The sequence below is a fragment of the Capra hircus genome, chromosome 25, assembly GCF_001704415.2.
Source record: "Capra hircus breed San Clemente chromosome 25, ASM170441v1, whole genome shotgun sequence".
NCBI lineage: Eukaryota > Metazoa > Chordata > Mammalia > Artiodactyla > Bovidae > Capra > Capra hircus.
The window spans coordinates 12,668,595-12,694,325 of NC_030832.1; the positions used below are offsets into that span (position 1 = coordinate 12,668,595).

A 25,731-nucleotide genomic window follows, 5' to 3' on the forward strand; every position below is an offset into this window, starting at 1 on the left:
ACATAAACAAATAAATAAACTGTTGGGTTTTTTATGAAATGATGGTGATCGTAGCTAGCAAGTACTTATTTGATGTCATAATTTGGCAAAATTAAAAGTTGGCACCCACTCATAACTTTCCCCATTTTTTGAAATTTTTATTTCGGTGTAATTGCTTTACAAGGTTGTGTTACGTTTCTGCTGCGTTTTCTAAAGCTACTGTGTCAGTCTGCAAAATGAGATTCTGGGAGTCACTGACGTAGTTAATGGTTTTGCCTAGAACTTGCTTTACCTGTTGAAGGGAATTTACTTTTTTGAGCACCCACTCTGCGCTATTTAGCATGGAAGGTTTTATTATCTCAAATTTACAGATAAAACAACAGAGACCCAGAAAAAATGGCTCCTGGTTATAATTTCTCAGTTGTTCCACTTTTTGACCCTATAATAAATTCTTTATTTCATAATACTCTCTGTAGCTCTGTCTTTCTGAACCCTTGCTGAAGCACACGGTGATCTTCACCACAGCGTCTGTTTCTGGGGAATCTGACTGGAGGCAAAATGCTTAATGAATGATAGCTACATGACCTCCCAAGGTCACATGGTCCAGTAAGGCAATGCTGGGCCTCAGTCCAGATCTACAGGACTTTAGTCCATGTGTTCTGTCCTCAAAGCACACTGACTTTAGACACTGAGCTACCCCAAAGCGGAGAATTAAGAGGAACTTCTGGGTCACATTCACCTAGACCATATTAGCAGAAATTCCTTCAGATGTATAGGAATGTATTTTAATATCTAAGTCCATTAATCAAGCACACTCTGCCTGCACACTCCAACCACAAGGAATTACCAGTGCAGAGAATCATACAACAGGGTGTCTGAGAGCAGAAACTGACTAATTCTCAGCACAGGTGCTCTTGGCAAGTATTGATAGCTGGTCTGAAGTCAAAATAAAGTATCTCTGGCTCTTCCTACACCAGCAGGTGTTTCTCACTCCCAGTACCTGAAATGTACGTGCCTTCTAAGACTAAAAATAGACACCTCTCATATTTCTCTATAGGAACACTTAGAAAAAAAACAAAACAAATATCTTATATGAAGTTGTTCTACTTATACAGGGTTTTGCTAAGTCTGATATGTGATCATAGATATTTGTATATTCATAAATTCCTGGTGCTGATGTACTTAAAATTCACTGTTCCTGAGAAAGGTAGAAAGGGGCAGGACAACTATGAATAAGTGTTGCTTTTCTTGAGAGTTCTCCACTAAACCAATTTGTAAATATTCAAATTTCTTTATGTTGTTACAACCCTCAGTGTTATGAATTAAGGTTAAAATATCAAACTTTTAGTAGCATATTGAGAAACGTCTAATAAAATTTTATTTTTCTAAATTAATAAAACATTACTACCAAAATAAGGCAATTTTTATACCAAATATTTCCCATCTATTCAAGTTTCTAATAATCCCTCATATCTAGACTGTCTTCTCAGTATATGGAAATAAGTTCTAGAGACCATAAGTTATTTTAAAACTCTTTTTTTCTGGGACTTCAAAAATACACAGAATGTACTTTCTTTGGAGTTCTCTAACTTGGGACCCATAATCCATTGCCACAAAATATCACAGATCTTATTATTCATAAGCAATGTTTTGGTAGAATAGTCAATTAAATGATGCAAAGATTTGCTTTCTTAAAATTATGATTCACATTTAAAGCCTATAAAAAGGCACTGAAACATAAGGAAAGATAATATTACTCTAAAGGCTCAGAGAAAAGCATAATTTAAAAATGATCTTCTAAAAGAAATGGAAAGAATTTTTAAACATACTTGTTGGTAAATAGCAAGTAACTGTACACCTATCCACAGGTGATAAGTAGGTAAGTAGGTAGATAGATAGAAAATTAAAAATCGTCTGTAAAACAAAAGCAGGGAGCCTAAAAAGATGAGGGCAAAAATACAAGCAAAAAAAAAAAAAGTCATGTGAAATTTTTAAAAAGTAACTCAAGAAAATTTAAACTCTAGTAGAAGAATTAATCAGAGAAGGCAATGGTGCCCCACTCCAGTACTCTTGCCTGGAAAATCCCATGGGCGGAGGAGCCTGGTAGGCTGCAGCCCATGGGGTCGCGAAGAGTCTGACATGACTGAGCAACTTCCCTTTCACTTTTCACTTTCATGTATTAGAGAAGGAAAAGGCAACCCACTCCAGTGTTCTTGCCTGGACAATCCCAGGGACCAAGGAGCCTGGTGGGCTGCCATCTCTGGGGTAGCACAGAGTCAGAAACGGCTGAAGTGACTTAGCAACAGAAGAATTAAATCCAAACTAAAGATAGTTTAAAGCAGAAAGGACACTAGAAAATTGTGCTACAGAGAACAAATTTCAAAAACCCTAAAGAACATAGAAGAAAAAAAAGGCAATGAAATCCATATTTTTGAAAGATAGAAGTACAAAGGCAATACCCATAAAACAAAATATCAGATATAAAACCAAACAAAATATCAGATATAAGACCAAATTTAACCCAATAAGTATAAATGGGTTAAATTTGTATGGCAAATGGTTAGGAATTTCAAATGATATTTTAAAATCTTAAACTTTATTTTGCTTAAAATATATAGGAAGAGTAAAGTGCTAGAGGAAGATCTATCAGGCAAATACAAAGCATGGATTAAAGTTAAAGTAGGTGAGGTTGCAGCACGTAAACACACATGAACAGGTTGTGCTGGAGGCGTCTTGTACTGGCTCACAAAGCTGACTGGACACATCTTTTCCCACCTCTACATTTGGAGATCTGGTTTGCAAGCATATACTGTAAATACACTTCTTTGCTTCAGTTCACTCCCTAATATTTCCCAGTTTTATGGATACAATTTCTCCTTTTAGATCTTGGTTATTAAGGAACTTTCCATTATAATGATATTATAATATCATGTGCACAGTACATAAATATATATACCACACATACACCACACACACATCCTACTGTTCTGTTTCTTTGAAGATTTCTGATTAATACTCTTATCAGTTCAGTTTAGTTCAGTCACTCAGTCGTGTCCAACTCTTTGCGACCCCATGAATCGCAGCATGCCAGGCCTCCCTGTCCATCACCAACTCCCGGAGTTCACTCAGACTCATGTCCATCGAGTCAGTGATGCCATCCAGCCATCTCATCCTCTGTCGTCCCCTTCTCCTCCTGCCCCCAATCCCTCCCAGCATCAGAGTCTTTTCCAATGATTCAACTCTTCGCATGAGGTGGCCGAAGTACTGGAGTTTCAGCTTTAGCATCATTCTTTCCAAAGAACACCCAGGACTCATCTCCTTTAGAATAGACTGGTTGGATCTCCTTGCAGTCCAAGGGACTCTCAAGAGTCTTCTCCAACACCACAGTTCAAAAGCATCAATTCTTCGGCACTCAGCCTTCTTCACAGTCCAACTCTCACATCCATACATGACTACTGGAAAAACCATAGCCTTGACTGTTTCTCTGAAGATTCCTGATTAATACACTTATACATTACATGGTTCTCTTTAAAGACTTTTTTTAATGTTTGCATTGTTCTACAGGTATGTGTGTGCTGTGCTGTGTGTTAGTTGTGTCTGACTCTTTGTGACTCCATGAACTGTAGCCAGCCAGGCTTCTCTGTCCATGGAATTCTCCAGGCAAGAATACTGGACGGAATTGCCATTCCCTTCTCCAGGGGATCTTCCCCACCCAGGGATCAAACCTGGGTCTCCTGCATTGCAGGCAGATTCTTTATTTGATTCATTTTTCAGTTGTCTAGAATATGGTGGTAATTAATTGCTTTCAGGAAGGGTATGTTAAGGGTATACAACTTGCACATGTCTAAGAATATCTTTCTGTTGCTTTCTCACATGAACAGTGGAAAAGCCAAGTATCAAGATCTTAATACAATATAATATCCTCTCCAAATTCTGTACAAGTTGCCCCACTGTCTGATTATTGGCTTTGCAGATAAGAAAAATCTTACTCTTACCTTTTTTCCTTAATAAGTAATCTTTTATCCTGTTGACATGCTCTTCATATTCTTTTTCTCTTAAAATGCAAATATTTCATCAGATTGGCCTATTTCATTGATTAAAGATGAATTTTTGGTACTTTTTTATACTCTCTGGAATCAAGATATACCTTACAGTTTCTGTCTACCATATGGCAATAGTGTCGTCATTCTTCAAACACTTCTATTGATATCTCTGAAAATATCCAAGTATGAAACTCTCTTAGATTCAATACTGTGTGGGTTATACTTTGTTAGTCTATTTTCATTAGTCTATCTTTGCCCATGCTCAGTAAACCATAAATTTAATCTTTATTCACTTAAAAAGCAAAATATCTTCTGTTATTTATTTAAATTATTCCTTTTCCATATGCTACTTGTTCCTTGTGAAATTACTCTCTTTCTCCCTCTGTTCTACATTTCCTTTATCTCTTCTTAAGTCAATGTCCACGTCTCTGTCTTCTTCCTCTGAATTTTGCGGACTTCCCTAGTGGTCCAGTGACTAAGACTCATGCTTCCAATGCAGAGGGCTCAGGTTCAGTCCATGGTCAGGGAACTAAGATCTCACATGCCACAACTAAAGAGTTCACATGATGCAACTAAAAAAAGAAGAAGAAATGCCTCTGAGTTTGGCGAGAAATTTTTGAGCATGTCTCCCACTTCACTGATTCTGTTTTCTACTATAGTGTGTGTATGCTCAGTCATGTTCAACTCTTTGGGACCCCCTGAACTATAGCCTGCTGGGCTTCTCTGTCCATGGAATTTTCCAGGCAAGAATACTGGAGCAGGTTGCCATTTCTTACCCCAGGGGATCTTCCTGACCCAGGGATCAAACCCATGTCTCTGGCATTGCACGCAGATTCTTTACTTCTGAGCCACCTGGGAAGCTCTTTCTACAACAGACTACCTATAAATACATGATTGTGTCATCACAGATTTTAATTTATCCATCGTGTATTTTCTCCATATAATCCTTCCCAATCTCCACCTCTTTCCTCTTTAAGACAACTCACAAATATAAAGTTTACAAATGCAATACTCTGAAGAATTGCATTAAAACATAATTTAGAAATATTCTAGGGACTTCCCTGGTGGTCCAGTGGTTAAGACTCTACCTTCCAACAGCCTAGATGTCCAGTGACAGATGAATGAATAAAGAAGCTGTGAGACATACATACAATGGATATTACTCCGCCATAAAAAGGAACGCATCTGAGTTAGTTCTAATGAGGTGAGTGAACCTAGAGCCTACTCATGGAGTGAAGTAAGTCAGAAAGAGAAAAACAAAGATTGTGTATTAATGCACATATATGGAGTCTAGAAAGATGGTACAATGAACCTATTTGCAGGGCAGCGATGGAGATGCAGACACAGAGAACAGATTTATGGACACAAGGGCAGAGGGAGGAAGGACAGAGTGGGACGAATGAAGAGAGTAACATGGAAACATATATACTACCATATGTAAAACAGATAGCCAATGGGAATTTGCTATATGACTAAATCTCAGTGAACTCAAATCTGGTCTCTGTAACAATCTAAAGTAGTGGGAGGTGGGAGAGAAGTTCAAGATGGAGGGGACATATGTATGCCTATGGCTGATTCATGTTGATGCATGGGAGAAACCAAGACAATATTGTAAAGCAATTATCCTTCAATTAAAAATAAATATATTTAAAAAAAGAATCCACCTTCCAATGCAAGGGATGTGGGGTCTCAGAATTAAGATCCCACATGCCTCAGGGCAACTACAACTACTGAGTGTGAGAGCTTCAGTGAAGATCCCACAACTAAGCCAAATAAATAAATAAATTTTTTAAAATACTCTAAACTTTGACTGTTCTCCCATTTCTTGCAGCATCTCTAGTTCACCAGGCAATTTTGTATTTGCTGGCCCTCTTTGGAAATCTGACATTCTTTCATACACTATTTGGTTTCTCCCATGTGCCTTCATATCTGTGGTGATGAGCAGCAATGTCAAAGCCATTGTGTCTGGCATTAATGGTGTGTCTGTCAGGCTCAGAGTTCAGGTAAGACACGACTCACCTCCTCCACATTCAACTTTAGGCAGTCTTTTCTCAAATCTTTCCTTCTCCTCATTCTGCAAGTCAAACTCCTCCCAGGGAATGGAACCATCCAATGTGGCTTTATTAAAGAGAAAGCCAGTTCATCTATTGACCCTCTCCAACATGTCCCTAACCTCTATCCCTCTTCTTCCTGGTAACCAGTATTTTTCCGTCTCACCTCCAATGAGTCCCTTTTCCAGAGTCCAGACAACATATCCGACTTGAGTCACTGTATATTTCTTTTTGAAGAATTTGCCACATGCCTGCACAGCCATTCCCTAGACCTTTATCCGTCATTATTCCTACCAAGACAAAGTACGCCCCAGAGGGCCATTTTGTATTTCCTAAAATGATGTGAGATAATTAAGTTGCTATTAACTATTCCTGAATCATTTTGGAGTCTTTTAAATTCTCTACCTAATGAGATTAGGGACTTATATTAATATTATGGGAAAATAATTTATTTCTTTCATCAAAATAAACAAGCAATTGCTCACATCCCAAAAGATGGTAAACACTATCTATATTTGTGGAGTTATATTAGAGAATAGGACATGAAAAGATGAGAAAGGCTGCATAATTTATTGCTGATTTCATCAAGGTGGAAATCTGTATGCAAGTCAATTAAAACAAAAATAATAAAGCTTACTAACTGTTATGTGCACACAGATGAAGGGTAAGTTCTTGCAGCTACATTCACAAATGCTATATGTGCCATGTATTGACAAAGTTCAAATTCATTGGTCTATATTATGTATTATACAGATATAATATATTGAGCTATATATTAAGTTGGTGCAAAAGTAATTGCGGTTTCGCATTTGCTGAAATTTGGGCTGGAATACGTTTTTAAATAAATGTGGTTTTGTTATACATTACTTTAATGCACATTTCTCACTTATTTTTGCTAATGACTTATTACTTTCTGTTTATTTTGTATTTATTTTAGACTAGGGAAATGATGTTAGACAAAAAGCAAATTCAAATTATTTTCTTACTTAAGTTCAAAATGGGTTGTAAAGCCATGGAAACAACACACAACATCAACAATGCATTTGGCCCAGGAACTGCTAACAAACGTACAGTGCAGTGGTGGTTCAAGAAGTTTTGCAGAAGAGTCAAGGGCCTTGAAGATGAGGAAGTGCAGTGGCTGGCGACTGGAAGTTGACAAAGACCAATTGAGAACAATTATCAAAGCTGATCTTACAACTACAGGGGAAGTTGCCAAAGAACTCATTGTCAACCATTCTATGATCATTTGGCATTTGAAGCAAATTGGAACGGTGAAAAAGCTCAGTAAGTGGGGGCCTCATGAACTGACCACAAATCAAAAAAATCATCATTTTGAAGTGTCATTTTCTCTTATTCTATGCAACAGCAAATCATTTCTCAATTGGATTTGTGACATGCAATAAAAAGTGGACTCTATACTATAATCAGTGAGGACCAGCTCAGTGGCTGAACCAAGAAAGAAGCTACAAAGCACTTTCCAAAGTCAAACTTGCACCAAAAAAAAGGTCATGGTCACTGTTTGGTGATCTGCTGCTGGTCTGATCCACTACAGCTTTCTGAATCCCAGCGAAACCATTACATCTGAGAAGTATGCTCAGCAAATTGATGAGATACACCGAAAAATCTGCAATGCCTGCAGCTGGTATGGGTCAACAGAAAGGGCCTGACTCTTCTCCCTGGCAAAGCCCAACCACACATCATGCAACCAACGCTTCAAAAGTTGAACGAACTGGGCTACGAATTTGCTTCATCCACCATATTCACCTGAGCTCTCGCCAACTATCACTTCTTCAAGCATCTCAACAACTTTTTGCAGGGAAAACATTTCCACAACGAGCAGGAGGCAGAATATGCTTTCCAAGAGTTTGTTGAATCCTGAAGCATGGATTTTTATGATACAGGAATAAACTAATTTCTCATTGGCAAAAATGTGTTGATTGTTAATGGTTCCTTTCCTATTTTGATTAACAAATAAGTATTTGAGCCTAGTTATAATGATTTAAAATTCATGCTCCAAAATTGCAATTACATTTGCACCAACTTAATAGAGCTATAGTATATAGATATTATACATAATCTATATTATATATAGTTCAATACAGTATATATACATAAATACACATATAATCTAAAATGCATCTGTATTTAAGCTGAATTGAATCCATATGTCTATTTTTCAGTTCCTTCCCTTGGATTTAATGCTTACTCAAAATAAATTCACCCTAAAAGTTAATATTTAATTTCCATTTATTTGCAATCTTCTTTCTTTGGAACCACAGTAATTTTTCTGGAGAAAGAAATGAGGAAAAGTTTCACCCAAATATAATTTATTTAATTTTAAAAATATATTTTAATATGCATCTAGCATAAGGAATAAAATTTGTTGTGAATAAAAAGAGGAGAAATATTTTCTGAGTACTAACAATTTTATATGAAACATAGTTCTTTGAAACTTCAGCTCAAAGTGACAAAATTATCTCTGTAACTGTCTTGACATTGATGGCCACCAAGCTGCTATTCTTGCAGGTATTCACTTTATCCACAAATATCTTTTCCCTAACATTCACTGAGCTCTGACTGTGCAGCATTTTGGGTCAGTTAATCCTCAAAACATTCCCATGAGTTACATTTCATTTCTGTACACTCATTTCACAGGCCAAAATTCTGAGGATCAAAAAAAATTGCCTACAGCCTTACAATTAGAAAGATACAGATGGAAGGCTCAAAGACATGGCTCTCTGGGTTTGGGGCCTGTGCTTTGCCGGTACACTGGGCTGAACCTCCTTGGAATGAGACTTCTTTTTGGCCTCTGTAGTTACACAGATACATTGTCATAGACTTCAAAAGTGTTACCTAATTAGCTAAAACGTCCATGGAAATCAAGAATGGATCATTACTAGGAAATCTAAAATTTAACTTTTATCAAAAGATCAAGGAAAAAATTTGTATGATCATATCAATAGATACTGAAGAATATCTGATAAAATCCAACAGCCATTCCAGAATTTAAATAATCTACTATAAAGGAGAAATAACATATATGAATACTACTTCAGACCAGAAGAAACATCTTTTTTTTTTTTTTTAATTTGGCTGCACCAGAATCTTTAGTTGTGGCATATGGGATCTAGTTCCCTGAGCAAGGATCAAACCCAGGCCCCCTGCACTGGGAGCACAGAGTCTTAGCCATAGGACCAACCAGGGAAGTCCCCAGAAGAAATATCCTAAAATGGAAACAAACAGTCCCACTAAAGCCAGACGCAAGGCAGGACCATTATTCAACGTTCTTCTGCAAAAACCTCCCAGCCAGGTCCCAGGGCTCTGGAAACCAGACTCATGTGTCCCCAAGCAGAAACCTGGTAGATTCTTCTCCCAAACAAACAACATTCTTTTTTTTTTTCCCCAGGAGAAAAGACCTAGAGAAGTTGAAGTATGGAAATCCCTGAATGAAATCAATCAGTCCACCAGCCCCACTCACATACACAGTTTCCAGTCAGTCCTTCGGTGCTTCACTCTTTGTTAACAGCGAGCCAGGGATCGCCAAATATATGTATATGAGGACAACCTCTAACAGACAGGATGGAGGCAGGAAAAGGAACTTCTAGGAAACAGAGACTGGCTATTATATGTCTTTCCAGACCATGAAAAGACCATTCACACACTTTTACCACACTCCAGCAGCTGGGATATGGACAGGCATCTTCATCTGGGGCTTTGGATTTCACACAAGAGATTCAAAGAAGACACAGAGGAGAATATGTCCACCATCCAGTGGTAGCCACAGTGGCTCATACTCCTCCCTTAGAGCAGCCATACCTATGAGCTTGGTCCTTAATTTCCTTGGTTTGTCTTCTCTGTAACCTGGTTCTCTAGAGCTGGTACAGTCATGTACAACTTTTTGATCCTATGGAGCGTAGTCCACCAGGCTCCTCTGTCCATGGGATTCTCCAGGCAAGAATACTGGAGTGGGTTGCCATGCCCTCCTCCAGGGGGTCTTCCTGACCCACGATCGAGCCCACATCACTTACTTCTCCTGCACTGGCAGCTGTGTACTTCACCACCAGTGCCCCCTGGGATTCTCTAGACTTTCGGGCAATTCTGTGAACTACAGAATAGCTTTCAATAAATTCCCTTGCTCTTGAATAAACCAAAATCAACTTCAGTTGCTCACCCTCAAGCACCTGTCTTGTACTGATCTCCAAATTAGATTATTAGCTGAAAAGCAATATGGTAAGAACAAAATCATTTGAAAGTGAAACTGTTAGTCACTTAGTCATGTCCAACTCTTTGCAACCTCATGGACTGTACCCTCCTAGGCTCCTCTGTCCCTGGAATTCTCCTGGCAAGAATACTGGAGTGGGTAATCATTCCCGTCTCCATGGGATCTTCCCAACCCAGGGATCAAACCTGGGTCTCCTGCATTGCAGGCATATTCTTTACCATCTGAGTCACCTTAAATAAAAGCAAAATCTACTCACAAAACAGAACTAAACATGGAAAAACAGACTGGTTCCAAATAGGAAAAGGAGTACGTCAAGGCTCTTTATTGTCACCCTGCTATTTAACTTATATGCAGAGTACATCATGAGAAACGCTGGGCTGGATGAAGCACAAGCTGGAATCAAGATTGCCGGGAGAAATAACAATAACCTCAAATATGCAGATGACACCACCCTTATGGCAGAAAGTGAAAAGGAACTAAAGAGCCTCTTGATGAAAGTGAAGGTGGAGAGTGAAAAAGTTAGCTTCAAGCTCAACATTTAGAAAACGAAGATCATGGCATCTGGTCCCATCACTTCATGGCAAATAGATGGGGAAACAGTATCAGACTTTATTTTTGGGGGCTCCAAAATCACTGCAGATGGTGATTGCAGCCATGAAATTAAAAGACACTTACTCCTTGGAAGGAAAAGTTATGACCAACCATCATAGAAAGCATATTCAAAAGCAGAGATATTACTTTGCCAACAAAGGTCCATCTAGTCAAGGCTATGGTTTCTCCTGTGGTCATGTATGAATGTGAGAGTTGGACTGTGAAGAAAGCGGAGTGCTGAAGAATTGATGCTTTTGAACTGTGGTGTTGGAAAAGACTCTTGAGAGCTCCTTGGACTGCAAGGAGATCCAACCAGTCCATCCTAAAAGAGATCAGTCCTGGGTGTTCATTGGAAGGACTGATGTTGAAGCTGAAACTCCAATACTTTAGCCACCTGATGTGAAGAGCTGACTCATTGGAAAAGACCCTGATTCTGGGAAAGATTGAAGGCAGGAGGAGAAGGGGACAAGAGAAGATGAGATGGTTGGATGGCGTCACCGACTCAATGGACATGGGTTTGGGTGGACTCCGGGAGTTGGTGATGGACAGGGAGGCCTGGCATGCTGTGGTTCATGGGGTCGCAAAGAGTCGGACACAACTGAGCTGAACTGAAACATATATAATAATGTTAAAATGTGCTTCATAATTGATAAATGCATTTTCTGTCTGTCACAAGTCAGATTTTCTAGGAAGCAGACTTTGAAAAAGAGATTTCTATGCAGGAAATTCACTGGGGAATTCTCAACATCTATAAGAAAGTAAAAATAAAAAAGCGGGACTAGTCAAAAAGAAAAGTTGAATTGTGATATAGTCACAATAAGTGAAGGGTGAAGTCGCTCAGTTGTGTCCGACTCTTTGCAACCCCATGGACTGTAGTCTACCAGGATCTCTGTCCATGGCACTTTCCAGGCAAGAATACTGGAGTGGGTTGCCATTTCCTTCTCCAGATCTTCCCGACCCAGGGATTGAACCTGGGTCTCCCACATTGTAGGCAGACACTTTACCATCTGAGCCACCAGGAAAGTCCTCAGCGAATCCTATAAGAAGTTCTGGAGCTGGGTTGGCCTGGGGCAAGAGAACTTCAACCAATCCCTGCATCAACCAGTCCTTAGGTGAAACCACCACTGTCAAGAGTTGTGGAGTAATCTTGAGCAAAGCACCTCTTTACAACCGAAGGCAAGTCTTAGGAACTCAGCCAAGAAACCGCAGCTGCCAATACCCCCAGCAGATGAAAGGATGAATTTTCAGTCCTGGAAGGTAGTGATCTGGTCAGCACATTACAGTATCCACTACAGTCTACCCCTTGTCAGATTCATATGTTGCACATAATTTAATCTGTGAATGGCTCTTCCAGGATTCTATTGGGACGCTTCCTGGGGTAAATTTCCAAATAATAATGAATGTGATTAACCGTGGCCCCCATCACTAAAGCAGGTCCCAGTTCCAAACTCCTTATCTTTATACCCACTCCTACAATTAGCCATTCTAGAATCCCCTCGCCTATGGCTAGCACCTCTGAAGGTCGAGGTGGCTTATCTGGTGCAGCAATCTAGACCCTCTTCTCTGTGGAATCTGAGCACCTGGTCACCAGTGTTTCTCAGGCCAATCAAAATGACCATCAAAATTGGGCCAATGACTCTCGAAAGACAGCCAAGGATTTCTTTGGTGAGAAATAAATGTCTGTTGTTTACAAGCCATCCAATCTGAGGTATCTTTTTATTTTTTATTTTTTTTCCAGTGCTGTGCTGGGTCTTCATTGCTGCATGCTGGCTTTCTCTTGTTACAGTGAGGAGGCTTCTCATTGCGGTGGCTTCTCTTGTGGAGGACAGGCTCTCGGGCACCAGGACTAAGTAGCTATGGTGCACGGGCGTAGTTGCCTCATAGCACGTGGGATCTTCCCTGACCAGGGGTTGAACCATGACCCCTGCACTGGTAGGCGGATTCTTAACCACTGGACCATCAGGGAAGTTTCATGTGTTATCTTTTTACAGCAGCCCAAATGGACCAATGTCTCCAAAGTACTTTCCATTTCTTGCCCATTTGGTATGTCAGTGATGTCATCAGTGTAGTGGGCCAACAGGATGTTGTATGGGATGTCCAGATGACCCAGGACCTTTGGGACTATATTTAGCAAAAGGAAGGAAAGTTAAGATAGGACTGGGGCAAAACAGTAAATGTATACTGCTGTATACATCATAAGTAAATACAAAGCCTTTCTGGTCAGGGTGGCAATCAGCACATTTCTCGGATCAACGGTCACATGCCATTTATCTAAGGACATATTGATCTCCTCCAGCAAAAGATACCATATCTGGCACAGCAGCTATGTTCCAGTTACCTACTTGTAACAAACCACACAGTGCTGTAAACCAATAACAAGCATTTCAGTTCACTTCAGTTGCTCTGAACTCTTTGCAACCCCATGGGCTGCAGCATGCCAGGCCTCCCTGTCCATCACCAACTCCCGGAGTTGACTCAAACTCATGTCCATGGAGTCAGTGATGCCATCCAACCATCTCATCCTCTGTTGTTCCCTTCTCCTCCCGCCTTCAATCTTTCCCAGCATCAGGATCTTTTCAAATGAGTCAGTTCTTCGCATCAGGTGGCCAAAATATTGGAGTTTCAGCTTTAGCATCAGTCCTTCCAATGAATATTCAGGACTGAGTTTGTTCTAATTCTGGAGGTCAGCTGGGCTCAGCTGGGTAATTCTCAGTCAGGGTCTGTCATGTGGCTACAGTCAATTGGCGCCTGGGGTCAGGGTCATCACAAAGGCTTTCTCACTCAGATATGTGCTCTCTGGGCTGGGATGACTCAGGTAGCAAGGGTTGCTCAGGCAAATCTCAATCTCAATCTCTCTCTCTCTTTTTAAATGTTTAACATTTATTTATTTATTTGGCTGGGCCAAGTCTTAGGTGCTACACATGGGATCATCATTGTGGCATGCAGGACCTTTACTTGAGGCATGCAAACTCAGCTGCAGCATGTGGGATCCTGTTCTCTGATCAGGGATTAAACCCAGGTCCCCTGCATTGGGAGCACAGAATCTTAGCCACTGGACCATCCGGGAAGTGCCCTCCCACTCACTCTTTATCTCTATTTCCTTCCCTCTCCCTCACCCATCTCTCCAAATAGTCTCTCAACATGGTGAACTCGGGATAGCCAGACTGGTTACATGGCAACTGAAGGCTCCCAGAGAGAGTGCCCCAAAAGAAACCAACATGGCCTTCACTATACTAACTTTGGAAGTCACGCATCAGCATCATTTCTGCCACATTTTAATCATTAATACAGGCACAGGGTCTTCCTTGGTGGCTCAGTGGTAAAGAATCTGCCTGCCAATGCAAGAGACATAAGAGACCCAGGTTTGATTTCTGGGTCGGGAAGACCCCCCTGGAAGACAGCGTGGCAACCCATTCCATTCTTGCCTGGAGAATCCCACGGACAGAGGAATCTGGTGAGGCCCATCGGGTCACAAAGAGATGCACAGGACTTAAAACTTAGCATGCACACATGAGGGGGATGGCTACCCCTGTAATACTGTTTTTTATATACTATTCTGGCTGATGTGAGAGAGAAAGGCCATTTCAGACACTTCCTGTTGGCCTGCTCCCATTATGACAGTTTTTACTCAACAAGCCAGGGATGCGGAGTTCTCCCAAACACCTAGTATGTCCATTCCAATCATACTTGGCTATCCCTGGAACAGAAAAGTGACCTGGGACGAGGCAGCCCTCTTCAGCTGAAAGCAAGTCTTAGAGACTCAGATGAGAACTCTTGGCCTCCAGCATTTCCAACAGATGAGGAAATGAATATTTGTTTCAAATAGAGTGTGGCATACCAGAGCATCCACTACACTGACTGTCCCTCATAGAGTTTGATGAAATTTGATAAAGTTAAAAAAATCAAGGATTTATCTGGAAGTGGCACAGGAGAGAAAAAAGGAAGAAGGCCATTTACTCATTTTTCAAGAATGGGTAAAGAACTAACCTTTTGATTTATTAGTCTTAAAGAGGACTCTCCATGAATAAGCTATTCACAATCTCATTTTTCCCACCAGAATGATACAAAAGCTATCATACTCTTTCCTCCTTTCTCTTATTTCAAGCAATTTGTCTTGACTTCTAAACATCATTCTCACTCTAAATGTCAATGCTGTATATCATGACTCCCTGTGGAGGCAAAACTAGGCATGATGAGATCTATGTTAAATAACAATCAATTCTATTTTTGAAACGAGCCAGCTCTGAATTTCCTAAACCTATTTTTTATTGAGAAGGTACCCTGACCCAATGGCATTTCTCGGAAAAACATGAGCAGCAAACTCCAAAGCAAGCATCTAAGAGGTCAAGAAAGGACCAGATCATGAAGAAATGACAAAATGGGATATTTCAAATGGCTATCACTTATTTACATTCATTTATTTAACAAATGAATGCTTTAAACCCCAAAATCTAGTGCCATGAATAATTGACTTATCTTCTACTGAATTATATTTGCTTGTTAATATTATTTAATTTTTAATACATTTAAACTATATGACTTAAAACAGCAAAAAGAATTAAAAGATAAACATTGAAAAAAAAATCCCCTTCTCATCCTGAATTCCATCTGTTCAATTTCCTTTAACAGTTTCTTAGTTTCTTACATCCTGCCAGATTTTCTTTATGTACATTTGAGCATAAATCTACATTCACAAAAGTGATCTTACACAAAAGGGAGCATATGGTATACATGGTTCTACACCTTACTTTTTTCACTCAACAAAATCAATAATTTCTGATTAATAAGAACCCCAGGGGTTGGGGGGGGAGGATTTTTACAGTAAAATATTACTGGGGATTTTTTGGATAATCATAAGATTGTTGCAGATACGCTAAAATGATAACTATGTATTACTTATAAATTACAGAATTAAGTCTGTCTTCATGTTCCATCCTAATGACAAGGTCCTCCTATAAAACTACATGGCTTATTTCCATTTAATATTAAGCCAAAGGTCACTACAAGCAATGTGGTCCAAAAATCAGACCCAAATTTAATGTTTTCTTCTATCACCCCTGCCCTCTTCTACAAGACTGCAGGTAGAACCACATTTGGAGAAAACATCGAAAGTCTACATTTAAATGACTGGGTCCCTTCTCATCTGAAACTATCACAACATTGTTAATCAGCTATACCCCAACACAAAATAAAAAAGGGTTTTTTTTTTAATTCTACATTTAAGACCTTTATGAATAAGGTCCCCAGGCATCACTACCTCAGAATTCCCTTCTCCACAGGACTAACTCTAAATCAGGCAAAACAGATTACAACTGCAAGGTCATCAGTGCCTACTAACAAAGACAGGTAACTTAGAACATTGTCATTTGCTAGGTCAAAGCTCTTTGCCAGCGTCAGCTCCAAGGCATGCACAGTCACACAGGCTCAAGAAGGCCTCATGCTTGGTTAAATGCCCTGCTGTCACCACCTGGAAATTCTCCATTTTTTACAAAATGCCCTGAATTTTTATTTTGCACTGCCTGCTGCCTCCTCTCAGAATGCATTATAAGAGAGAAGGTGCAGTAAGGGGAAAAGAATGTCTCCAAAAATAAGGAAAAACACATTCCACAAAGCTTACTGGATTTAAGTATTATTTTCCCCAGGGGAGAGCCTCCATGGGGTTCCCCATAAATCCTTGCAAAAGGTTAATTGCTAATCCATAGGAACCACTATCATTCTCACAAAAGGCTACTTGTTGTTGCAAAGAGGGGCAGGTAATTGGTTTTTGTGTTCAGCTTCATTCTTGCTTTGTTTCTTTTTTGTGAAAGATGAATGGCTTGTCAAAACAGCAAGAATATATTTATTTTAATTACAAGCCATCCAAAGTCCTTATTTCCAAGAGAAAAGATTAGTTTAATAATTAAATTCCTTCTGCTTCTGTGAGTAATAATTAGTTAACCAAATGCTAAGTCTTCTTTTCGTGGACTTAACTATAGAGTATTAGCATTCAGGTGACTTCATTTTCAGACAATTAATACTGGGCTTCCCAGGTGGCTCAACTGGTAAAGAATCTGCCTGCCAATGGAGGAGACACAGGAGACCTGGGTTTGAGCCCTGGGTCAGAAAGATCCCCTGGAGAAGGGAATGGCAACCCACTCCAGTATTCTTGCCTGGGAAATCCCATGGACAGAGGAGCCTGATGGGCTACAGTTCTTGGGGTGGCAAAAGAGTCAGACATGACTTAGCAACTAAACAACAACAACAAATATACGTGATACATACCAATGAATCTCCCATGGACCTCAGGTCATGGGCAGAACTCTACAGGTATTGCAACTGTTTCCCCAGTCCTGTATGTACCAACTATCGCCCACGGACAGAATCAGTAATAGACTGCTCAAGGTCATATACTAAAGTTTTTCAAATGTTTCTATTAATAGATGCTGCTGGAATTAATGTTAACAATTGATATGAAAGCATTGCTGAAATCATGTGTGTGTGTGTGTGTGTGTGTGTGTGTGTGCTCACTCATGTCTGACTCTTTGCGGCCCCATGGACTTTAGCGCACCAGGCTCCCCTGTCCATGGAATTTTCCAGGAAAGAATACTGGAATGGGTTGCCACTTCCCACATCAGGGGATCTTCCCAACCCAGGGATCAAACCCAAGTCTCCTATGTCTATTCCACTGGCAGGCAGATTCTTTACCACTAACACCATCTGGGAAGGTTCGCTAAATTCACAGCAGCTTTTTAAATGTATTGTCCCAACAAACAAACACAAAAAATCCTACTGCCTTTATGAAGGATGGGTCCAAGAGTATTTTGAATTTGTTAAAAGGATATTTGAGAATGGAAAGGAAGGGGACCATCTGAGCCACATGTTCAAATCTGAATGACTCAGGATGGCATTCAAAGGCCTTCAGCATCAGGCATTTAAGGAGGCAATAGTTTAATTTAAGGCGGCAATAAGAAAGAATTCAGGTTTAGAAGCAGATGGACTATGCTCCATGTTCCACTCTTACCTGGGTAGCTGTGGACAGTTAGTTATGTCTTCTCACCTGTAGGGCCTTACTCAGTAAAACTTTAATCCAATTGTCAGCTGATGGGTGGGGCTGTGCTCCCCTCCTTTAGTTGTTTGGCCTGCGGTGACCCAGTTCTGGAGTCTATAGGCTTCTACTGCTGTTTTCAGCTGCTGAGTCGGTCGACTTTGCGACCCCATGGACTGTAACATGCCAGGCTTACCTGTCCTTCACCATCCCCTGGAGTTTGCTCAAACTCCTGCCCATTGAGTCAGTAATGCCATCCAACCATCTCATTCTCTGTCACCCCCTTTTCTTCCTGCCTACAGGAACAGGGTCTTTTCCAGTGAGTTGACTCTCTTCACATCAGGTGGCCAAAATATTGGAGGTTCAGCATCAGTCCTTCCAATGAATATTCAGGGTTGATTTCCTTTAGGACTAACTGGTTTGATCTCCTTGCTGACCAAGGGACTCTCAAGAGTCTTCTCCAAAGAGGGCTTACACGAGCCACATCTCCCAGGACTGATGCTGTCAATGCTTCTGTCCCCATGGCAGGCCACTCCCTACCGACGCCTGTGCAGGAGACTCTCACTCACTCACAGGTAGGTCTGTCTCAGTCTCCTGGGGGGTCACTGTTCCTTTCCCCTGGGTCCTGATGCACACAAGATTTTGTTTTGTTTGTGCCCTCTAAGAGTCTCTGTTTCCCCCAGTCCTGTGGAAGCTTTGTAATCAAATCCCACTGGCCTTCAAAGTCAGACTCCCTGGGGATTCCCAGTCCTCTGGCTGGATCCCCAGGCTGGAAAGCCTGATGTGGGTCCTAGAACCTTCAAAACAGTGCAAGAACTTCTTTGGTATTATTGTTCTCCAGTTTGTTAAGTCACCCACCAGCAGGTATAGGATATGATTTTATCGTAACTGTTCCCCTCCTACCATTTCATTGTGGCTTCTCCTTTGTCCCTGGATGTGGGGCATCTTTTTTTTGGTGGGTTCCAGTGTCTTCCTGTCAATGGTTGTTCAACAGCGAGTTGTAATTTTCACACTCTGGCAAGAGAAGATGAGCACATGGTCCTTCTACTCTGCCATTTTAATCTCATCTCTTCTCACTCAGAAAATAAGGAGAATAACAGTTCCTACTTTGTTATCTCACCAGACATCACCCCAGACTCTTTGCAACCCTCTGGACCATAGCCTGCCAGGCTCCTCTGTCCATTAGATTTTGCCTTTTCCTCCTCCAGGAGATCTTCCCGACCCAGGGATTGAAACTACGTCTCCTGCGTCTCCTGTGTTAGCAGGCGGATTCTTTACCACTGAGCCACCTGGGAAACCCCTATGGATTATTACAGGATCCTGGAAATAGTTCCCTGTGCTATATAGCAGGTCCTGTTGATTATCTGTTTTACGAATAACAGTGTATATCTGCTAATCCCAAACTCCTAATTTATTCCTCCCTCACCCCCTTTCCCCTTTGGTAACCATAAATTTGCTTTCTGTCTGTGAATCTGTTTCTGTTTTGTAAATAAGTTTGCCTGTGTCATATTTTAGATTCCACAAATAAGTGATATCATATGATATTTGTCTTTCTCTGGCTCACTTAGTATGATAATCTCTAGGTCCATCCATGTTGCTGCAAATGGCATTATTTCATTCTTTTTTATGTCAGCTCCATTTTAAAGATTAGGCCACTTAAGTGTAGAGAGGTTAAATAACCTGCATAGGTCACATAGCTGAGCTGGGTTTCAAACCCAAGTCTTTATAAGTTACATCCAGAACCCTTAAACCTTACAAGCAAACTCTAAGGGGCCCAAAGGTGATCTGGTCCTAGGAAAGGAGTTAAAGTCAGAAAGCATTCTCTCTTTATCTTTTCTCCAGCCTCTAGATTTAAGGCAGTCTCCATATGGATGTGAAAAACTGAGGTTGTTGAGAGAAATTATGGTGGCCTACCTATGGCAATCAGGGTTATCTAAGATGTGCTGAGTTCTACCTCAAGTCAGGAGGAAAATGATGCTTAATCTCACTGCAGCCCAGCACCAAAAACCACAGGGCTGCTGTCTGACCTGTGTCTTGGTGGGCAAAACTGAAATCTGCAAAGTGATCTAGAGTGGAGATAGCTCTGATGATCAGAGCAATCTAAAAATAAGGAAAGGTTTGGAGAATTACTGTGACAGTGACGTGGTGGGAGGAAGAATCTTTTAAGTGAAAACCTTTTGCCCAGGGATTTGAGAGTTGGACTATAAAGAAAGCTGAGTGCTGAAGAATTGATACTTTTGAACTGTGGTGTTGGAGAAGACTCTTGAGAGTCCCTTGAACTGCAAGGAAATCCAACCAGTCCATCTTAAAGGAGATCAGTCCTGAATATTCATTGGAAGGACTGATGGTGAAGCTGAAACTCCAATACTTTGGCCACTCATGGAAAGAACTGACTTACTAGAAAAGACCCTGATGTTGGGAAAGATTAAAGGCAGGAGAAGAAGGGAATGACAGCAGATGAGATGATTGGATGGCATCACTGACTCCATGGACATGACTTTAAGTAAGCTCCAGGAGTCGGTGATGGACAGAGAAGCCTGGTGTGCTGCAGTCCATGGGGTCACAAAGAGTCAGACATGACTGAGCAACTGAACTGACTGAGGGGCAAAACTACAACGTCTAGACACATCTGCTAGAATTTATTAATACAAAATTCTGCTTCCCTAGATACCAACTTTTGACATTGCTGCCCAGAACACACATGAAATATAGAATTCACGATGTAATACTGTGCGGTACTGATGAAGTATTTATTTAGTACCTGGGAAGTGTTTTCTTTTGCTTTCATTATAAAAGCAATATAAGTTAACGGTAAGAAAGTCAAACAGAGCAGAACGGAATAAACTGAAATGTAAAGGTCTCACCCTATTCCAACCACCCATTTCAACTCCCCAGAAGCTATTACTTTTGTTAAGGGCTTTTCTATGTAGTCATAAGGAAATAATGTCTGTTTACTGGTTCTTTAAACAAATGGGACCATTCTATACATTACTGTTTAGAAGTTACTTTTTGTATTATATAATAGCATGGATTTGGTATCTTGTCACATACAGCTTGGCAAATAGATGTGGAAACAGTGGAAACAGTGGCTGACTTTCTTTTTTGGGGCTCCAATATCACTGCAGATGGTGATTGCAGCCATGAAATTAAAAGATGCTTACTCCTTGAAAGGAAAGTTATGACCAACCTAGACAGCATATTAAAAAGCAGAGACATTACTTTGTCAACAAAGGTCCGTCTAGTCAAGGCTATGGTTTTTCCAGTAGTCATGTATGGATGTGAGAGTTGGACTATAAAGAAGGCTGAGCACCGGAGAATTGATGCTTTTGAACTGCGGTGTTGGAGAAGGTTCTTGAGAGTCCCTTGGACTGCAAGGAGATCCAACCACTCCATCCTAAAGGAGATCAGTCCTGGGTGTTCATTGGAAAGACTGATTTTGAAGCTGAAACTCCAATACTTTGGCCACCTCATGCAAAGAGCTGACTCATTTGAAAAGACTCTGATGCTGGGAAAGATTCAGGGTGGGAGGAGAAGGGGACAAGAGAGAATGAGATGGTTTGATGGCATCACCGACTCAATGGACATGAGTTTGGGTAAACTTCGGGAGTTGGTGATGGACAGAGAGGCCTGGTGTGCTGCAGTTCGTGGGGTCGCAGAGTTGGACATGACTGAGCGACTTAACTGAACTGAACAGCTTGTAAGTATTGTGTGATATTCCACTCATTAGGGATGCAGGAAGAAGTTTTGACTAGTCTCCTAGCATAAGAAATTCAGGAGAAATGTCTGCAAAACAATGACAGTTCACAAAATTATATGATGAATAAGCATCTTCATACATTAGTTCCCCACAGAATATAAGTTCTACAGTAGCCAAGTTTTTAATCTGTTTTGTTCACTGACAAGTCATGGTTGCCCAATAAATATTTGTGGGGTAAATATGTTTTCACATATATATGGATCTATATAGATATTTTAAATTTCTCTATATATTGACCAATCATCCTCCAAAATTACTGCTTCATTATATACTCTTACGGGACTTCATCTGTAGAGCTGTTTATTGGAAATAGTGAATGCTTGTGTATTAGTTTCCAGTTGCTGTAACAAATAACCACAAATGTAGGGGCTTAGAACAACCCAAGTTCATTATATTCCAGTTCTGGGGGCCAGAAGTGCAAAATCGGTTGGCAACAATGTGTTCCTTCCGAAGGCCTCAGAGGAGAATTCATTCCCTTGCCTTTTTCACCTACAAAAGGCGGCATTCTTTGGCTCATGGCTCCTTCCACATCATTCCAACCTCTGTTTCCGTTGTCACATCTCCTTCTCAGACTCTCACCCTCTGGTCTCTCTCCTTCCTTTATGTGGATGCTCATAATTACAGTGGGCCCACCATGACAATCCAAAATACACTCCCCATCTTGAAATCTGTAAATGAATAATGTCTGCAAAGTCTCGTTTGCCACATAAGGTAACATATTCACAGGTACCAAGGGATTAAAACATGAACATCTTTGTGGAGCCATTACTTTGCATATCACAGCTGGGAATCAGGTTTGAATATCAGAGTTGTTACTTCAACATGCATATCCTTCATACGTGTTGAGTCCCTACTTATCATGTCCTGAACTAAATGCCCTAACTAGTTTGACTGGTCTTGGCCAAATTACAAAAGCTCCTTGAGACTCCATTTTCTCACTTGCAAAAGTGGAGGGAGTCACATGAGTCTCATAGGAATGGCTATATGGAGAATGTCTGCAGACATTCTTTTCCATTTAATCAACATTTAGGAAATACCATATACTGTTTAAATCTTGACAAAATGTAAGTAAAGTACTAGACTAAGCAGTAAGAGGTAGAGAAACAGATCCTCTTGCTGCGTGATCAGTTGCACCCAACTCTCTTGCCACCCCATGGACTGTAGCTCGCCAGGCTCCTCTGTCCACAGGATTCTCCAGGCAAGATTACTGAAGTGGGTTGCTATGCCTTCCTTCAGGGGATCTTCTAGACCCAGGGATTAAACCACATCTCCTGCATTGGCAGGCAGATTGTTTACCACTGAGCCATCAGGGAAGCCCTGTAAACTACTGATGTTGATATAAATCGGTACAGGCTTTCTAGAAGGTGATGTCGCACCAGGGATGTAATGAAAAACCTTATATATGTTTGTTCTCTTTATCCTAGTAAGTACCTGCTTCTAAGGGGCATCTTAGGGGCATGGTTGAGTTTATGTCTGAAGATGCTCAATAAAATATTATTTACAATATGACAGAGGAAAGTGGAAACAGACTCAATGTCCACTAATAAGGAATTAGGTAAATGAGGATGGTACATTTGCATTGCAGAAATCTCATCGGCCATATATATAAGAGAATTTGGGGGCTTCCCTGGTTGCTCAGTGGTGAAGAATCCGGCACCGACGCAGGAGACACAGGTTCAATCCCTGGGCTGGGAAGATCCCCTGGAGGAGGGAATAGCAACCTACTTCAGTATTCTTGCCTGAGAAATCCCACGAACAGAGGAGCCTGGCAGGCTATAGTCCATGGGGTTGCAAAAAAGTCGGACACAACTTAGCACCTGAACAGCAACAGCATTTCTGACAACTGAATGTGACTGTACAATTATCCTCAATAAAACTGTCAGAAAAAGAATTTTGTAGAAGAATATTAACTACCACGTTCACAGATTTATCAAATGAGAGCAACAAACTCTTGATTTAAATCAGGGTTACTCATTATATCAGTAAAATAATTATCTGTGGTGAGAATTTATATACCAAAAAAAAGACAAACACTAAAAGCGTAGATGATGTTACAGTAGTAATTTCTGGTAATAGAATAGCAAATGATTTCTATTTTTGCTTATTTATACAGTATTTTTTATTTTCTAATAATGGAGGTTGGGGGAAAGGGGAAGTACACACAAAAGAATTCCTCTAATTAGATTACAGGCATTTCTACCTACAGAACCAATACCTAGGTGTCCCCCTAGTGGAAGACTAGACAAGGCTACACTGGGTACACCTGGTTGCGACTTTTTACAGAGCTAAGAACCCACCTTGGAGAAGAAAATGGCAACCTACTCCAGTATTCTTGCCTGGAGAATCCCATGGACGGAGGAGCTTGGTGGGCTACAGTCCACGGGATCGCAAAGAGTCGGACACGACTGAGCGACTTCACTTAAGAACCCACCTGCCAATACAGGAAACGTAAGAGAGGTGGGTTCGATCCTTGGCTGGGGAAGATCCCCTGGAAGAAGGCATAGCAACCCACTCCAGTATTATTACCTGGAGAATCACATGGACAGAGGAGCCTGGCAAGCTATCGTCCATAGGGTCGCACAGATTCGGACACGACTGAAGCGACTCAGCAGCATCAGCAATTATAGTCAAGACCTTTCGAGAGAAACAAGAGCCTGAGATTAACAAACTATTCTGCTTATTCAAAATTTTTTTAAAAGAGGGGCCCATTGCAAAAGAAAGGAGCAAACCTCACCCTGGGTAGCAGGTGCTACCAATCCTAAGCGCAGTCCTTAGACTGACAATTAACTTTTTCAACGGACAATGTCAGGGAGCTCAGTTCCTTGGGTTTACATCTCCTCTCTCGCTTTGTGATAGCTTGTGGTCTAGTGGGTCTAGGCCGCCTGACTCTCAAATCTGAACTACAGACGAAGTGAAACCTGAAGCCCGCAGCAGACACCTGTTGAGAGCGATAGCACCTCCCCGCGGAGTCCACGAATCTTCGATTCCTAGGTTCCTCTTCGGCTGCGTTCGGCCTGCTCCCGTCCTGTCGGGCTCGGCTCTCTTCGGCTACTTTCGGCGACTTTCGTCTCGGCCTCGGCTCCCTTCGGCTACACTCGGCTCTCTTCGGCCTGGTCCGGCCCACTCTCGTCTCAGACTCGGCTTCCTTCGGCTACGTTCGGCCGCCGCCCCGGAAGGGCGCCCATGGAGCCGGGCTCGCCGGCTCGAACGACTGCTATGGCGCCGCTCTTGGAATATGAGCGGCAGCTGGTGTTGGAACTGTTGGACGCCGACGGACTGGTAGTGTGCGCCCGCGGGCTCGGCGCGGACCGGCTCCTCTATCACTTCCTCCGGCTGCACTGCCACCCGGCGTGCCTAGTGCTGGTGCTCAACACGCAGCCGGCCGAGGAGGTGCGGCCGGCCGCCGGCGCGCGGGACGAGGGGACCCCGAGAGGGCTGGGGAGCCTCCTGAGCGGACGCAGGCCTCGCGCGGAGGCCGGGCCTCTGAGGGCGATGCGGGGCCCTGACGCGGGCGGGAGGGCGTGGAGTAAGGGTCCCTGAGGTAGATGCAGGCCCCTGGCGCGGGTGCGGGAACGCTGAGACGGTGGGAGAGGTCCCGAGGTGGTTGCGGGACGCTGACGGAGGTGCCAGGACCCTGAGAGGGCGGCGGGGTCCTGAGGGAAGATGCGGGACCGTGACACAGGTGCGAGGACCCTGAGAGTGTTGGAGGGTCTCTGCGAGCAGTTAGGGGAGTTCATTTGAGGAGGATGGAGGTGGGGAGAAGGATCGGAGGTCTCTGGAGAGGGTGGGGAGATACTTGGAGGAGGATATGGGTGGGAATAACAAGGCAGTCCTGAAGCTGGATATTAAGGGATTTGCTGGAGGCAGAGCAGTGAGGTCCCTAAAAGAGAACAGTGATGGGGATGGAGGAGTCGCTGAGGGGAGTGAGGACTTAGGAGACGCTGAGTCTGGGGAAGACTAAGCGACTTGGCAGCAGCAGCAAGCAGGAAAGAGGACGTCCTGGGGGTTCACCCAGGCTTTGGGACGAGGGGCATAAGGTCAGAAGGGAAGGGAGCTGGAAGCTG

At 41.9% G+C, this 25,731-nt stretch overlaps 1 protein-coding gene across 1 annotated transcript in view; it reads left to right on the top strand.

The window, feature by feature from the left end:
- ERCC4 (ERCC excision repair 4, endonuclease catalytic subunit) overlaps window positions 24,841-25,731 on the top strand; it is a 41,355-nt gene continuing 40,464 nt past the window's right edge. Inside the window, exon 1 of the mRNA XM_018040904.1 lies at window positions 24,841-25,057. Coding sequence (XP_017896393.1) covers window positions 24,851-25,057 — 207 coding nt within the window. The 5' untranslated portion in view covers window positions 24,841-24,850. The remainder of the gene's footprint in view (window positions 25,058-25,731) is intronic.